At 56.0% G+C, this 16,702-nt stretch overlaps 1 protein-coding gene across 1 annotated transcript in view; it reads right to left on the bottom strand.

Annotated features, from left to right (window-relative positions):
- SHANK2 (SH3 and multiple ankyrin repeat domains 2) overlaps positions 1-16,702 on the bottom strand; it is a 499,586-nt gene that overhangs the window by 405,130 nt on the left and 77,754 nt on the right. Inside the window, 3 exon segments of the mRNA XM_032490098.1 lie at positions 86-194; positions 2,122-2,193; positions 6,436-6,639. Of these exon segments, the coding sequence (XP_032345989.1) occupies positions 86-194; positions 2,122-2,193; positions 6,436-6,639 (385 nt within the window).

Below are 16,702 nucleotides of genomic sequence, written 5' to 3' on the forward strand. Positions count from 1 at the left end.
CTGAACACAGCGTCACCCCTCCTCACTGAGCCTGCACTTCTGCCTCCGGGGGTCTCCTGCTGTCTTTCCGCCCGGCCTCACCTACCTCCACTCTCCAGGTCGTGGAAGTTCGGGTCCAGGCCGCGTTCCAGCATCTTGACGACTTTCTCCACCGACTGGTGCTGAACGTGATCCATGCACTTTTTCAGATTGGTCTAAAAGGTGAAAAACCAGCAACGTCTTTACCAAGAAAAGGTAGGTCTTCAGAGGCCACGGGAAGGCTCCCCACGGGGCACTCTCTGGCCTTCACGATGGGGCGGCCTCTCGACCCCAGGCTGGCCAGGCAGCATCCTTCCGTGTCTGGAACCCCAGGTCCAAGCCTGGGGTCCAGTGGGTGGAAACGCCATCGGTCTGTCCTCGACATTGTTCTAGGACCCCCCACCCACCCCTGTCCATGCCGGGGCCACAGGACGCTCCTTCCTTTCAAACGGATGAGCTACCCGACTGCTCTGAAAATGCGCCCCAGGCCTTCTGACTCCACCCCGGGAGCGGGGCCCAAGGACGGGCATTCACGGTTCCTAATCTCCAAAGCGGCAGCCTCGATGGAGGGCAAATAGGGCACCGTATGCTCAGCTTAATCCGCTTTTGGGGGACCCCATGACCACACAGCAGAAACAGGGATGCTCGGTCACCAAGCGGCTCAAGGCACAGGAAGACATTCACTCCTCGTCTGGTCAGAGTGAGCAGTGGCTCCATGGTGACGGGGCTGCCCAGCCTCATCCGCAAGGGAGACAACGCTGTGCTGCGGGTCCGGCCGCTGGGCCGGGCCTCTGGGCCCCAGTCGCAGTGTCTGTGGCGCTCCGCCCACGACTCTAACGCTTCTCACCAGCCCGGCTCTCCGCCCCCTCCCCGCACCTCTCCCCAAGCACCCTGAAGCCCCTGGACCCGTTGGCCCGCTGACACGGCTGGACGTTCACCCGAACACTTTCTATACACTCTCAGACTCAAAATTAAATGCCGGAAGACACAAGATACACTTGGTTTCACTTAACACCCTCATTCCAATTTGTAAATTGTAATTTTTTAAGAAAGCACAAACACATTTTTATCTACAGCTCAGAAGGTAAATCAAAAAACCAGATGTGCCCAGACTTTGGAGTCTAAACGCCACTGTCTGGGCGGATTGCGGGGCTGAGCGGGAAGCGCAGGAGAAGCCGGACCATCTTGCGGTGCCAGAAAGTCGTCAGCGCTCAGAGGATGCTGGGGACACACCAAAGGGCGGAGGGCTGGGCACACGGTGCCACCGGCCACGTCTGGACCATTTGAGCACAAAAGTCAGTAATGACAATGGCACGTTACAACCCACTGAACGCAGTGAAGTCCAGGCAATCGTCCTGATACAAATGGGGGGACGACACTACACCAAGGGGACCCCGAAAACTGGGAACAGCCTCTGTGGGCGTCCAGGCAGCGTCCTGGCTCTCCCCGGGCTCCGCAGCGAGTGCCCTGGGCTCTGCGGGAGGGGCGGGCCCAGGAGGAGGGTGTCTGCGAGCATCCTCGGGTGTCACACACCCTCCTCGGCACTGAGCGAGGCGCCCATGCACGCTCGGGCGGCAGCACGCCCTGGACACGAACGGCATCCCCGACAAAGTGCGGGAGTGTCCACGGCGTGCCGGCCCCGCCACCAGGTGCCCGCGCACAGTGTGTCCAGCCAGGAATGGAGTGCCCCCCGGGATGCAGCCCGCGGCTCTCTTCTCAACGCGCTCCTCCTCCGCGGCCGCCCTCGCGCGCCTCACCTCCACGCAGCCTGTGCCAGCAGCACTTTCGCTGCGAGAAGGGCGGCAGCAGGACCGACTCGGCAGCGGCTCAGAGGGAACCTGCCAGTCCCACTCCGGGACACGCCCAGGAGGAGGCGAGCAGCAGGTCACCGCACTAAGTGATGATTTCAACTACGCGCAGGCACCGGACGCGTCTCCATCACGCAGGAGGAGAGGGCGGTTGTGCCTAACGGGGGCCCGGTGGCCGTAGACGCCCCATCGGCCTGCGCAACCCTCAGGACGAAGAGCCCTCTGCCGAGAGCTCCCCGGCCCGAGGAGGACGGTGCGGACGGACGCCGACAGGACGCTGCCACGCCGCACTCACCTTCGTGTGCAGCTTGGCCATCTGCTTCTCGTCCAGGTTGGACTGCTTGTACACCCGCTTCTTGTATCGAAACTGGCACAGACACAGAAATGGGGGGAAAAGAGAAAACCAAGTCAGGGTTCCCCGTGGTTGCTCGGAGGAAAAACCTGCCTGGCCTGTGGCCACGTCACCCATGGCGGGGGACCCTGGCAAACCCTCCAGGTGTTGATAACTTTGGGTCCCCATACCCCGGGGCCCGGGGCAGCGTGGGTGTACGTTCTGCGGGGATTCTCCAGCCGTTCTGGCCAGAAAACCATCAAAGGAAACAAGAGCGACCCGGAGGGATGGGGATACGGGGCCTGGGGTGCTGGGCTCTGCTCTGCGCGGAGGGGGGTCCCGTGTGGTCAGCGCAGCCCCCACAACACATCAGGACCCACTTCCCACGCTGGCTGTGTCCCCGCCGCAGACCTCTGTGGAACGCGCATTAGAAGCCCCGGCCCGGCGACACCACCTCCCCAAGCCTGCGGCCTCCGCCAAGACGTCAGGGCTCAGCTCCTCCTCTCACACGGTGGTAGCGCCTCTCGACCAGACGAGACGTCTGGGGTCAGAGGGGCGTGCCTGGCTCAGGGGCAGCGATGGTGCCCAGGAGGGAGCGCTGGGGCCACGGGCTGCCTCCTAACCCCCAGCACCTTTCCCCGACGCGCCCTCTTCTCCCGGGGACCCTGGTCGCTTCTGCAGCAGAATGCGCTACAGCGGGTTTGGGAAGGATGCCGACCGCGGGCTGTCACTAGGATTCTGAGCTGAGACATGGCTCCAATTCCAGCCTCACCACCATCCTGGCAGCTGTGTGACTTGGGCCAGACACCTGCCCCGTCCCAGACTCAGTTTCCCTGTCTGTCGCTTGGGGACCACAACCCCAATCCCCTAGAGTGGCCCGGGGGCTGAACTTCCCGGCATGGAGTCGGTGCCGGGCCAGCGCTGCCCGAACCCTCCCGCCCCCACCTCCCTCAAGCCCGTCCCACTCCGAGGAGTTTAAACAAACACAGGTGTGAAACGAAGGCGCAGGGCAGGGGGTGAGCTAATCCTGAAAGCTTGATCTCCCATGAAGCTTCCAGAGCGACCACCTTATCGTCCCTTCCCTCCACGCCAAGCAAAACAGGAACCCGACAACAGACCAAATTCCTTTGCAGCACAGATGAAAACTTGATTTCTTTTTTTTTTAAAGTGCCAAAATCAACCTGTGAAATCAGATAGTGCCGTGAAACGCGGGCTGCAGAGATTCCTGGGTCACACGCACGGCTGTGTCGTGAACGGCGGGCGTCCACCTCCCTGAACCGCCCCGGCGGGAGGAGATGCCACCGGTTCGAGGGTCCTCCCGCTCTGATTCTAGGCTCGACCAGGACGGCAGGCTCTGTTACGTCCCACATTCCGGGTCGGCCGTGAAACTCCTCCTCCGTCTTCCTTCATCCAGCACCGCTCTGAGGTTTCAGAAGCCGCTGAGAGTGACTGCAGAGATGTAACAGGGTTCCCTAACTTGACGGATCTGCAGGAATGCGAGTCAATGGGTGCTTTTTCCAGTTAGGAAAAATACGCCAGGGTCGATAACATCTCTTGGCAGGGGGGGAGGGGGGGTAAGTTCTCGGAGGAGAACGTCTGTTTCCAGAGTCACAAACATTTCCAGCCTGTGGCGAGAAAAGGATGCAGGCTCTGAAACACAGCAGCTCGTCTTGGCGTCTTCTTCATGTTTCACACGTGGTCAACCACGTCTCACTGATGTTGCCCGAGGCAGAGGGCTCAGACCCGGCCGCGCCTGGTGGGTCCATCTCCAGGCCCGCCTCAGTGGGTCGCCCGCAGGACAGCGGCCCAAGGAGATGAGTGAACGTCCGCGTCGACGACTCTGTCATGGCAACAAGAGGTAACGGCCGGAGCAGCTGCAACACCAACTCGCCCACTGCCGGGTCGCACGCTGTGTGCACTGCTCGTTCCAGCCTCACAGCCACATGAGAAGCTGGCATTAATGTATCCCCGATTTCAAAGCGGGGATCTGAGGCTCAGAGAGGCTGGGTGGTGTGCTCAGGGTCCCACAGCGACCAGGGCGGGACCAAGTCCGTCTGACGTCACAGCCCACGTGTCCATGTGGGGCGAGGACCGCTCACGTGCTCACCTCTCAGCCTCGGCTCCCACGAGCCCTGGGGTGGGACATTGGCTGGCCACTCTGAAAGCCAGGGGACGACCCTGCCCAGGTTACACCGGGCTTCCCCCGGCCTCCTCCTGTGAAGTTCTCAGGGGTGGTAGATGGGCAGTGTCACCTCCTTTAAGATGCTTTCCAGTCAAAAGTAGGCCCTGGACTTCCTGGTCTCCTGGCTCTGTTTTACTGTCTTTGTAGAAAGTACCAGCCCCCAAGGAGCTCTGTATTTACTCTTCCTGGCCGGTCACCTCCCACAGGCGTGTAATCTCCATCAGACCAGAACCCTAACACATGGGCCATGCTGAGGAAGTGGCCGGTACCGAGCAGGCCCCCAGCAAGGGAGTTTTCAATGGATCCCCATTTCCCAGATGAGCAAACTGAGGTCAGAACGGAACCACACCACTTCCCTGAATCACAGGACTTCCAAGTGGCATCCCACGTTTTCCCCCCAACAGAAACCCTTGTCCCTGGTCCAATACTGGTCCACATAACCAGGGAGGGGGTGTGGAGAGGGGTCCCAAGCCTCAGCCTCAAAGTCACTGTCAGACCCAAGAATGTGCAGATGAGGTGCAGATGAGGTCCTGTCTCGGTCCATGACGTCTCTGACTACAGAGCGCCCCCCTCTTCCATGGCTCAGATGCCAGTCAGGACACCACCCTCCCAGGCTCTCACTGCTGACTAAGCCCAAATAAATACGATCACTTAACAGGATGTGCGGTACAACAGGAGAAATGACCACGTTTCCGCCTACCTGTATAGCTGTCTTAACACTTCATGCGGGATGACTGGATAAAGAAGGTGTGGTCTATATATACAATAGGATACTACTCAGCCATAAAAAAGAAAGAACTAATGCCATTTGCAGCAACAGGGATAGACCTGGAGATCGTCATTCTAAGTGAAGTAAGCCAGACAGAGAAAGACCGATACCCTATGACGTCACTTACACGTGGAATCTAGAAAAATGATACAAGTGAACCTATTTACAAAACAGAAGCAGACTACCAGACACGGAAAACAAACTTGTGGTTACCAGGGAGGGGAAGGAGGGTGGAGGGATGGCGTGGGAGGTCAGGATCTGCAGATGCACACTGCTATATGCAAAACAGAAAACAGCAAAGCCCCACTGCAGAGCACGGGGAACTGCATTCAGCTCCTCGTGATGGCCTGCGGTGGACAAAGTGTGGAAAGGGATGTATGAATTCACGTACAGCTGAATGCCTGTGTTACGCATCAGAGACTAACACAGCACTGCCAACCGACCACACTTCAATTAAAAAAAAAACAAACACAAGCCACATAATGTGGAAATACCATAGGCAACTGGGGTACAGCCAGCCAGGGCGCCGAAGGGCAGGGACGGGGGGCACACCTTCTGTGGACGGCAGGCTGCCCAGTGCACGTGCCCACCCCTTCCCTGGCAGTGCCAGGAGCACGTGACTGGTCACAGCAGCTCAAGGAGCCCACTGGTCACTCCCGGGAGTCACACTCCTGAGAAGAGCCTGGCTGGCCACGGGCCACCGTGCCGAGGACAGGAGACCGACTCGGGGAGGCAGGAGCCAGCCCCGTCTGCACCCAGCGGGTCCTGGAGACACGAGCTTGAGTCAGACCCACAGCAGGGTCTGCTCACACCAGGATTTCTCTCTGACACATTCGTCAAATCCTCAGCAAGAGCACAAGTGGATAAAAACCGCCCAGCAGCCCACAAATGGCAACAAAATAAGCGGCAACCTCAAGACTGCAAACCAACTTTCTCCTGAGCGGAAGCAGAGTCGATTCACGATGCTGTGTTAGTTTCTGGTGCAGCCATTCAGTATACAGGTATATATATTCCTCTTTATACTCTTTTTCAACATAAAAACTCATTTTCTTCTTCCTCATCTCTTTTTTTTTTTTTTTTTTTGGCTTTTTAAATTGTTTTTCAGAGGGGGGAGGTAGCCAGGCTTATTTATTTTTTAACAGTGGTGCTGCGGATTGAACCCAAGACCTCATGCATGCTAAGCACGTGCTCTACCTCTGAGCTCTATCCTCCCCAACAAAATCATTTTTAAAATCCCAGAGTCGTTTCCCAACCCAAATTAAATGTGGAGCTGACTGAAGGCCCTCCCGCCACCACCACACCCAGGCTGAGAGGCGGTCACCAGTACCTCCAGGGAGGGCACGCCCTTGCCCATGGGCTGCGGGTACTCCCGCAGGAGCCGCTCTTCGTCCAGGAACTTGCCGTCCCGCCCCCCGCTCGCCGGCTGGAACAGCCCGTAGTTCAGGACGTCCTTCAGGCTCTGGTTCAGGGAACACAGAATCCGCTGCTTGGCGACCCACACCGTGGCATCGGGGTTAAATCGAATGCATTTCTGTAGGGGAAGGCAAAGACCCCGGATTAGTGATGCCACAGGCCCCCAGGACACATGGCCGGACATGCCAAAGTGCTTCCATCCCGTCTCTGGACCCCCTGGCTTTTCAGGATGAAAGATCAGACCTTCCTACCTCGTTGGGAAATAGAAAAGGGGAAAAGCTCAGACTGAGTCTCTGTTTCTGAGGCCTCAGCTCTCACTGCTGACTTTGACCTCCGGGACCTACTGTGTTTCTGGTCATCACTAACCACCTGCCGCCCTGGGCAGTTCTCACCTGCACGGAGCTCCTCAAACTCCTGCCCCTGTTAAAACACAAGCTGTTGACCCCCCCACCCAGCGCAGCGTCTGAAGCAGCAGGTGGCTCAGGCCCGGCAGCTGCACTTCCCACCAGTCTGAGGGTGGCGCTGTTGCAGCCGGTCTGGGGGACACACTGATGACCAGGGCTCGAGCAGACTACAGCGGGGCTTAATGTTCACATCGATCGCTCTCTCTTGACATGGCAGGTACCTGAGTCCCGCAACCTCACTGATGCGAAAGCCCAGGGCAGAGTGTCTGTGCACCCCTCAGCTCTGAGCATAACGGCAGTGAAAACACCGGCGTCACCCCTCCCAAACCATACAGGAAGGCCATTATGAAAAACGGTTTGATTTAAAGATCAGACCAGTTGCCACAAGAGCTAATCTCTGAAAAAGCTGAATAGAACAGACGGTGCCTGCAAACCAGTCACGAACACTTTTCAAAAGCGTAACAGCACCGCTGAGAACCCGAGGACACAGCTGGTCACGCTCCCAGGTCCCTCCTGTGAGACCCACCAGCAGGCCAGGAAGACAAACCCGAGGCCAAGCCCGAGCTTCCAGCCATGGTTTCTTTGGTTTTCTTTAAAATTTTTCATTGAAGTATAGTCAGTTACAATGTGTCGATTTCTAGCAAACTAATTTCTCCTGTATAACCATGACTTCTAATTTTGATTAAATTAAAATTATATTCTACTGTGTGGCCATCAGCAGGGCTCAAATGTTTGCTTAATTACCATGAAAGCATCCAGAACCAGGGAGCTTTGACTGGGTATGAGGCTGGAGCCGACTGTCCTTGGGGAGATTCTGCACACCCGAGGCTGCAAACGGCCCCAGTGTCTCCCTGACGCTCTGCGTCGGGTGACTCCTCCTTGCTGGGTAAGATGATCCTGCTACTGTCAACAATGAGGCTGGTCCAGCCGGCAGCCCGAAGTCACTGCTGGGAAACCTGACCATCCACGGGCATGAATGCGCCATCTGTCCCTCTCCAGGGTCAAAGGCTGAATTCAAGAATAAGGCTCAGAGCTCCTCACGGGCTGCGAGGCTGCGTGGGGGCTGGGTGTCCACTTCAGTGACTGCCAGCCGCACCCCACCCCCCGCCCATTCCTGGCTGAGTGAGAAGAATGTGTGCCAACTCCAGCACAACAAATGAGCTCCATCAGACGTGACCAAGTGGGACCGTGGATATCTTGCCAATTCCTGCTTCAGGAATTGTGGTTGGCCTCTGGTTCCCACTGTGTGAACCCCCAAACTCAAGCTCCCTTAGACACCAGCATCCAAAGAGGGCCTGAGGCTCCCTCCCTGCGGCCGGCAGAAAGGATCCCGCCAGCAGGTGCGTGCCGAGCAGAGCAGAGTCTGGGAGTCACCTCCCGGGGGCCTGGTGACATTTGTCAGATGATCCCAGAAACTGGTGTCCACTGTCACTTAGCAGGCAGGGCTGGGGACATTGGGTGTGCACGCTGTATGGGCCAGCTCTGCACAACGAAGAAACGTCCTGCTCCCCCTAAAACGCCAAGAGGGCCCCAGTGAGAAACTTCTAGAAGGAGCAGGAGCTCGAAGTTCAGAAAGGCTTCCCCAGCTGCATACACTAACCTTGGGCAAACTTACCAACCCAGCAGTCCCCGTGTTTCTGTGATGAAAACCACAGCAACTAAAAAACTCGCAGGGCTGTTTCAAGGGTCAGACAGATCATAGACAATACATGTTGGTATGGACTGAACTGTGTCCCTCTGCAAAAGATAGGGGTTCTTGCCCCTCAAAGAGCTCAGAGCCTAGTGGGGTGTGGTGATGACGGTGATGGTGGTGGTGCTGATGATGGTGATGGTGGTGGTGATGATGATGATGGTGATGTTGGTGCGGATGGTGATGATGGTGGTGGTAATGGTGGTCATGATGGTGATGATGGTGGTGATGGTAGTGATGGTGGTGATGGTTACAGTGATGATGTTGGTTTGATGATGGTGATGGTGAACTTAACAGTGATGACAATGATCATGATGATGACACAACCATGGCTGACATTTATTGGCTCCTGATATGCCAAAAATTGTGCTGACTGCATTACCTTCGCCACAACCACGATTCGAGAGTATGATTATTATTATCACTATTACTGACATCACTGTTATTGCTGCACAATAACTATAGTTGAAATATAGTTACGTATTAAAACAGGGCTATAACTGTCATTACTATTCCCATTTTCCAGATGAGGAAGCTGAGCCCCAGAGACCCATGTAACTATCCCAAGGCGCCACGCCTAGAAAGTGGCGGAGGTTCAGTCTGAACCTGAGTGGAGTCTGCCCGGCTACTGCGTCCCTGCAGCTTAACTGACACACGATTTCTCTCCGTACACACACAGCGCCACTCTCAGTGCAGACAAATTACAAAATACTGAACAGTGAGTGAGGAAACGGAAGAGGATACTTATATTCAGATTCCTCGTGGACCAGGAGACACTGCCTTTGTTCAGACTTCCCAGTCACCAGCCAACCTGCCCCAGTGCTGAACGTTGACAGTTACAGGGGAGAAACAGTTGAACCCCGTAGCAAAGGACACAATTTGGGAGATTCCATGTAATTTTTTCAAAGAAGTAAAGGCTAATCTCCGAGGTACTTTTAAAAACAGGAAAAGTGACCACACTGAAGGCACGGGAGGCTGGGGAGATCAGCTGTGGCTGCGTCTCTGGGAAGAAGCAGGGGAGGGCTGCGCACGCAGTGTCCTTCCCGGTAGCGGCTGGGCTTCGGGGAGGATGCACAAAAGAGACCCCTGGAAAACAAGAAAGCCCCTCAGACAAAGATTTTCACCCTGTATGGATTCACAAGTTGAACAAAGAACTTGGAACCAACCCCTCAGCCGCCAGTGGTGGAAAAGCTGCAGGGCTCTGGGTCTAAAGGTCCAAAGGTCCAAAGAAAGGGGTTGACCGCGAGCCCCAGCTCCCAGACCAGGGAAGCGCGGGGAACTGGGTGCCAGCTAACAGACAAGTGACCCCAGGGCCGGCTGTGCACCGCCGACACCCGACCCAACAACGCAACCCACCCCAATGGTTCTCCACCGCCCTGGCCCCCCATCGGGAGCTGCAGGAAATAAAAGACAACACTTGAGAAAAAACGACAAACCTTCCCGACTGCTACGAGCCGCCTCCCCAGGCTCAGTGGCAAGAACGCTGCCCACTCCAGAAGCCCAGGAGGTGCCCTTGGCTGCCTTGTCCCACACCTTCTGGATAAGTCCGGATTATTCTACTGCCCGGAGCGTGTGAGTTCTGGCCTGTCCCACCACCATCACCCAACAGCCCCTGTCCTTTCTCAGCAGGTTACTCCAGAGGCCCCCCCCTCAGCTCACCTGTGTGCCTCTCGGAGCCACGTGACTTCCACAAGCAGCCATCCATGTCCCCGCCCAAGCCAATTACTACACGCGTCCTGTCTGACAGTTCTCGCCGCTGCCCTTGCCCCCACGCTGTACACATGTGCTCCTGCATACACACACGCATGTACACGCACACATATACACACAAGCACACACACACACATACTCCAGCAGTGCCAGACCACTCTCATGCAATCCTCTGGAATACCAGGCCATGTGTGTCCCTTTGCCCCAGTGCCTCCAGCTGACCGTCCCCTCCTCTCCTTGTCTGCCAGCTGAAATCACACACACTTCCCAGCAGGGTCCAGGACTCGCCCTCTCTCTGGCCTCCCCAGGCTGAGCTGACCACTGAGCTACCCAGGTTGAACCCAGGGAACGGTCTGACTGCCCACAGACCGCCGTCCAAGCTGATCCCGCCGATCCCTGCCCCTCCTGTCCAGCCAGTGGGTCACAGCCTCTCCATTCTGCATTTTCTGTCTCCTGGGAGGTGGGACCCCTGTGTGTTACTCCTCCCTTTCTCCTGACTGACAGGTGGGAGTCGGTAACCGTCACTCACGGATCTCCTGCTGTGACACCCCAACTGCGGAAACATCCAGGTCCCTCTGAAACCGCCTGGTGTCTCTGGGCTGAGCTGAAGGCTTAAGATACAGATGTAACCATCCCTGAGACTCACATCAGAGCGTCTCTCCCTCACTTCTCGGTGTGTGGACGGCTGTCTTCTCCCCGTGTCCTCAGTGGTTGTCCCCCGTGTGTGTCTGTGTCCTGATCGTCTTTGCTTGTAAGGACACCAGTCCTAGGGGATCAGGGCCCACTCTAGTGACTGCGTTGTACCTTATAATCACCCCTTCAGAGGCACCGCTCTCCAAACACAGTCACATTCTGAGAGGCTGGGGGTCAGGACTTCAACTCTGCGGGGACACAACTCCATCCGTCACACTGCGACCACGGCCAAGTCTCTGCAGCTCAGAGAGGGCCACGCTGGGCCACACTTTTGTGGTCAACTAACCGGCACAATCCACGGAGGATCACAAAACCTTGCTCTCTGGGGTCATGCGCCCACCACACCGGGGAGGGGCAGGCCTGAAGGCAGAAGCTGGACCAGCCTGTTTTGATTCACAACAACACAGAAAGTGAGCTTTATGGAAGAGAGCAAACTGCTTTCCAAATCAGTTCTGGGCCCTGCAAAATGCAGACAGACGACAATAGTTGTTTTTTAAGATTTTATAAGGGTCAGAAGTGTCTAGACAAAGCTTGGAAGAATGGTAACTATTACCCTATGTAAAATGTGCACTGCAACACCGCGCTGCCGAGGCCGAGGGCAGAACCGCACGGGCTGAATCACACGATCTGCCCGGTGCCCTGCCTCTGCGCACCCGCTCACTCCCGCACCTCAGGTGGGACTTGAATGCAGCTCACTCCTGACCGCCTCCCAGAGAAAGCGAGAGGAGCTGGGGCGGGGAGAGAACTGACGAAGCGCTGGGGGTCGTGGCGCCGAGGGGAGCCTTCCTGCATCGCCCATGCGGAATCCGGAGCCGGAAACACAGACCGTGGTGAGAAGAACCACCCCTCTCTGAAGGCGCTCGTGAACTCAGGACATTCCAAGAGACCAGGTTTCAGAGCACATCACTCATTGCAAAAGAAGCACATTTCTTTTTTTCTTTTCTTTTTTTTTTCCAGAAAAGTTTTTATACATTACTTAGATCTCTCAATGCATTCTTCTCATATCTTAAAGATGGTAAGGTTATTATATTACTTACCAAATACAAGTTAAACACAAAGAGAAAATATACATTTCTGTTTGTTTTAGGGGGGTAATTAGGTTTATTTGTTTGTTTATTAGTTTATTTTATTTATTTAATGGAGGCACTGGGGATTGAACCCAGGACCTTGTGCATGCTAAGTATGCGCTCTACCACTGAGCTCTACCCTTTCCCTCAGTAAGCACATCAATTTTTTTAGGATGCATGGAAAGACCCATAATAAAAAGAACTTGCCAGGAGCCATTTAAAAGTGCATAGCTTGGTGGTGGAGTCCAAATGAAAGAATGCTTTTTTCCATGCACAAACATGGTGGCAGACATCAAACACTGAAACGCTGTCACAGGCAACACTTGAAGGGATTCATGTGAAATGAGGAAACGGTGGGTGACCCTGACCTTGCCCAAGAAGGACAGTGTGATGGGAGAAGGCTCAAGTCCAGGGGCCACGCTAGTGCGTCTGAATGTTGAAACGCTAAGAGAGGCCAATGCAGCCGTGGATTCTTTTTTCCAATCAGAATAACACTTTTCTGAACAATCTAAGATTAACAGCAGCCCCGCAGCTGTGGGGAAGCAAAGGGCAGACGGTGCATCCTGGCGACCTTGGCGGGGCTAGCGAGTGGTCCTCTACCACAGTCACGGCGATCAGAATGGACAGGCCCTGGCCGGGGCTCGGTCAGAGAGGCACACCCTCCTAGGAGGTGGGTTCCCACGATTTCAGGCAGGCCTGGGGCAACGCGGAGGACCTGATGCTGACTAAAGCAGGCCTCCTAGAGCAGCACGTGGAGGTGAGTGAGGGCAGGCGGGGAGGATTACACCACCCGTGGCCGCAGACACGAAGCCCTCACTGCGCACCCGCCAGCTTGGCCAAGAAAGCGCGTTAAACACATCACTGCCTCTTTGCGTTCTCCTGGAGGGGTACGAGCAGCCCCAAGCCCGGAGAGGCTCACCCCAAACCTCGGGACAGCCCCGGCATCACGGCCACCAGTGGCGATGAAATCAACAGCTCGAGGGGCTGGTGAGTTTCAACCCGATCCCACAGCGGAGCCATGACTCAGGAAGGTTCCCGGGCGGGGGCGACGCGGATTCCGGGGGGAGGAGGGGAGAAAGGCGAGGCAGTGGCCTCACCAGACGGGGACAGACGCTGCACTGACCGTGTGGAATGAGAGCTCCCGTCCTCCCAGAAAGGAAGTCTGGGGGAGAAGAGTCGGAACTGGGAGGCGAGAGGCCCAGACCCTGGTGTGAGGTGGTGTGGAGACCCAAACTCAGAGCAAAGGTGCGGGGAAAGCGCTGCGCCCGCGCCTTGACGCAGAAAATTAAACACCGATGGTTCCGCCCTGGCGTTGCCGTGTCCTGGATAACTCGGATCAGCCTGGGGCCCGGGGAGGAGGAGGCACCTGCTCTTCCCCAGGGCGGCCTCTGAACCACAGTCTTCTCACCACAACGTGGGACTTGCACCAGCTCAGACGTCCGTCGCCACGGGGACCCCGCGAGCCGGGCCTGTAGGCTCATAGGCGAGGCCCCAGCCTAACTTCCCACAGGAAGCTGCAGCCGAAAACCCTCACCACATGCAAACCTGAGGCTGGTTAAACTGACTTTTTGTTTTCTAAAGATCCAGATGAAAACGAAGCCCCTCTCGGCCTTGAGCCAACTCCACATGAGACGAATGACGATCCCCTGCAATTGGGGACGGGTCTTCCCGGGGGGCCTGAGCCTTCCCCTCGTTGTGAACAACTGGTGACTCACCAACTTCCTGATTAAAACTGTGACGTGTTAACCACCCTGTTTAAGGACAGCAAGGCTGATTATCAGTACATCACAGAGGAGTGGGGGCAGAGGGGAGCTGGGGGCCCGGCCCTTAGCAGCCACCTGATGAAGCCACAAAGCAAACCAGATTCCATGCTTTATTGCCAGCGACCCAAACGCTTACTGCGAAGAACACGCCAGGGCTGCTCAAAGCAGAGGTCAAAGACCCAAACCGTATACTTCTGTAATGCAGAAAGGATGGCTGGACGGATGGGGAGATGGATAGATGGGTGGAAGGGTGGACAGGTCAATGGATGGATGAATGGATGGGTGGAGAGATGAAGAGATGGATGGAAGGGTGGAGAGATGGACAAATGGATGGATGAATGGATGGGTGGAGAGATGAAGAGATGGATGGAAGGGTGGATAGGTGGATGGATGATGGATGGATGGATGGATGACTGGTGGATGGATAATATCAATAAAGACAAATCTTAAAACCTTAACACCAAGAGGAAATACATAAGCTGTAAATGACATGCTCAGTATGACACCAGGTACATACGTCCTTTTTACACAGCAGCATAGCACTGTTTAGTGATCACTGCTACATAGAAAAGGAGAACAAGGGCCAGGAGGGACTCACGGTGAATTCACGACAGCGTTTGCCTCTGAGCAGAGGGGACTGAGCAGGAGGGTGACAGAGACTTCGATTTTAATCAGGAATGTTTTAACGCTATGATTAAAAAATGACAAAATGCTAACTGCTGTCAATTCTGCATGATAAACAATAAAAGTGTCTATTTATGATATTATTCTTTGTATTTTCCTGTATTTTTAATTTTCTCTAAATTAAAAAAAAAAACACCATCAAACTGGGATCTCAGGCAACCCTCAGTCTCCTGGGGGCTTCCCTAGCTGGGCTGGCGTCGGCCCCGGACTACACGCCACAGCCGGTAAACATGTTCTTGGCTGAAGAGCATTATCAACACCACCCTTCTGCCCACGGAGTCCTGTTTGATGGCTTTTTTCCCTAATTAAGTCTAAAATACCGAATGAATTTCCTTGTGGTCGGCAAACAAGCGGGCAGGAGAGAGAGCACACTGGGACGAGATGAGCTAAAAACAAAACGGCAGCACAAAGGTGACGTGCTTTGACACAGTGTTTCTTTGTCTCTCCGTCGCCTGGGCTGCGGGCTGACGTGTGAGGTCATTCAACGGAGACACTGAAGGCGGCAGTGCGGTGAGTGCTATCTGGGGAGTGGGCTCGTCCCCAGGGGGCTGCCCAACAGACAGGAGAGAACATGACCCCCTAGCCCACACCTCGCCACATCCCCCCGACATGGACGGGCCAGACGGGCAAGCCCACCAGGACAGAAAGCGCATCAGCTGGTGGCCAGGGACTGGGGGGAGGGGGACCGACTGCTAATGGGTGTGGGGTCTCCTTTCAGGGTGACGAACCTGTCCTGAGGTTGACTGTGGCGGGGGCACCCTCATCTGTGAATTTACTAAAATCTGCTGAATTTTACACTTTCATTGTGCAATGTGTATGGCACGTGAATTACTTCTCAATTTTTAAAAGAAAAGTCTTGGAGGGGAGGGTACAGCCCGGTAGCAGAGCGCGTGCTCAGTGTGCACAAGGTCCTGGGTTCAACCCCCAGTGCCCCCACTAGAAAGCAAATAAATAAACTGAATCCCCCTAAACAAGCTGATCAAGTCATCCTTAAGGACCCTCCCCGCAGAGCACACTGTCGTCCAAAGGCCACTTCTCCTCTGATGACCCTGACTTTGTCATCAGCAACTTGTCGCTGGGTCCCCACCTGCTCCTGCCGCCATCGATGCCCCCGTCCCCCTGGATTCCGGCAGGAGCTTCCTTTCATCCTCCCCCAAGAAAAGCCAAGATCCCCCTTCTCAAATATAAATGAGGTCACTCCCTGCACCGAATCGCAACCCCCACCTCAGGCCCTCTGCACTCCCCCCCAGCCAGGCGCCCCGTTCTGGCCAGCAGCCTCACTCTTGTCTGCTGCTTCGACACGCCGGCCAAGTTCACTCCCACCTCAGGCCTGCTGCTCCCGCGACCTTCTGCCTAGAAGGTTCCAGGCGAAGATCGTCACGAGCTAACCCCTCATCACCTGGGGCTCGGCTCAGAGGTCACCCTTGTGGAGCGGGACACTGCCCAGCCACCCACGTGATTAACTGTGAGGTCAACATCGAGGAAAGTGCGGGGAAGGGCGGGAGCATGAAGACAGAGGGTCCGCCAGCGGGAGGAGCAGGGGCGCCGTGTGCATTTGATCTTATCCCAAGAACAGCAGGGACTCACAGGGCGGGTTCAACCACAAAGTGGCAGCTGTGTTGACTGAGTAGGCACAAGTGCTGAGAGGAGACCGTGATCCGCAGGTCCCCTGGTCCAGGAGAAAGGTGGCAGTGACAGGGCTGGGTGGGGGTGCAGACGGTGACCCAGGTTCAAAGGGATTCAGAAGGTCAAAGGGCAGGACTTGGGAGTGGCTTGGCTGAGGGACGATGGACCGGTCCGGGATAACTCCTGAATCCTGGCTCTGACGTCGGCATCAGAGAAGGTTCACGGCCGAAGGGTGGGAGCAACCCGAACTGGCCACCAAGTGGGGGTGGATCCAGCCACTCAGGGAGCAACCACCTGGCAGCGAACGGAACGAACCACTGACAGATGCCACGCTGCGGACGAACCTCAAAACCGTGACGCCGCGTGAAAGCAGTGGCAGTGTGACTCGTCCACGTGCAACACCCAGGAGGGGAGGCCCCGGAGACACAACATGGTTAGCAGTCATCGGGGCTGGCAGCGGGGGCGGGGATGAACTGCAAACAGGCACAAGGGAGTGGTGGGAAGACTCTAAACCTGGGTGGCGATGGTGCTGGCATGACTCAGC

The sequence above is a fragment of the Camelus ferus genome, chromosome 10, assembly GCF_009834535.1.
Source record: "Camelus ferus isolate YT-003-E chromosome 10, BCGSAC_Cfer_1.0, whole genome shotgun sequence".
In the NCBI taxonomy this organism is placed as follows: Eukaryota; Metazoa; Chordata; class Mammalia; order Artiodactyla; family Camelidae; genus Camelus; species Camelus ferus.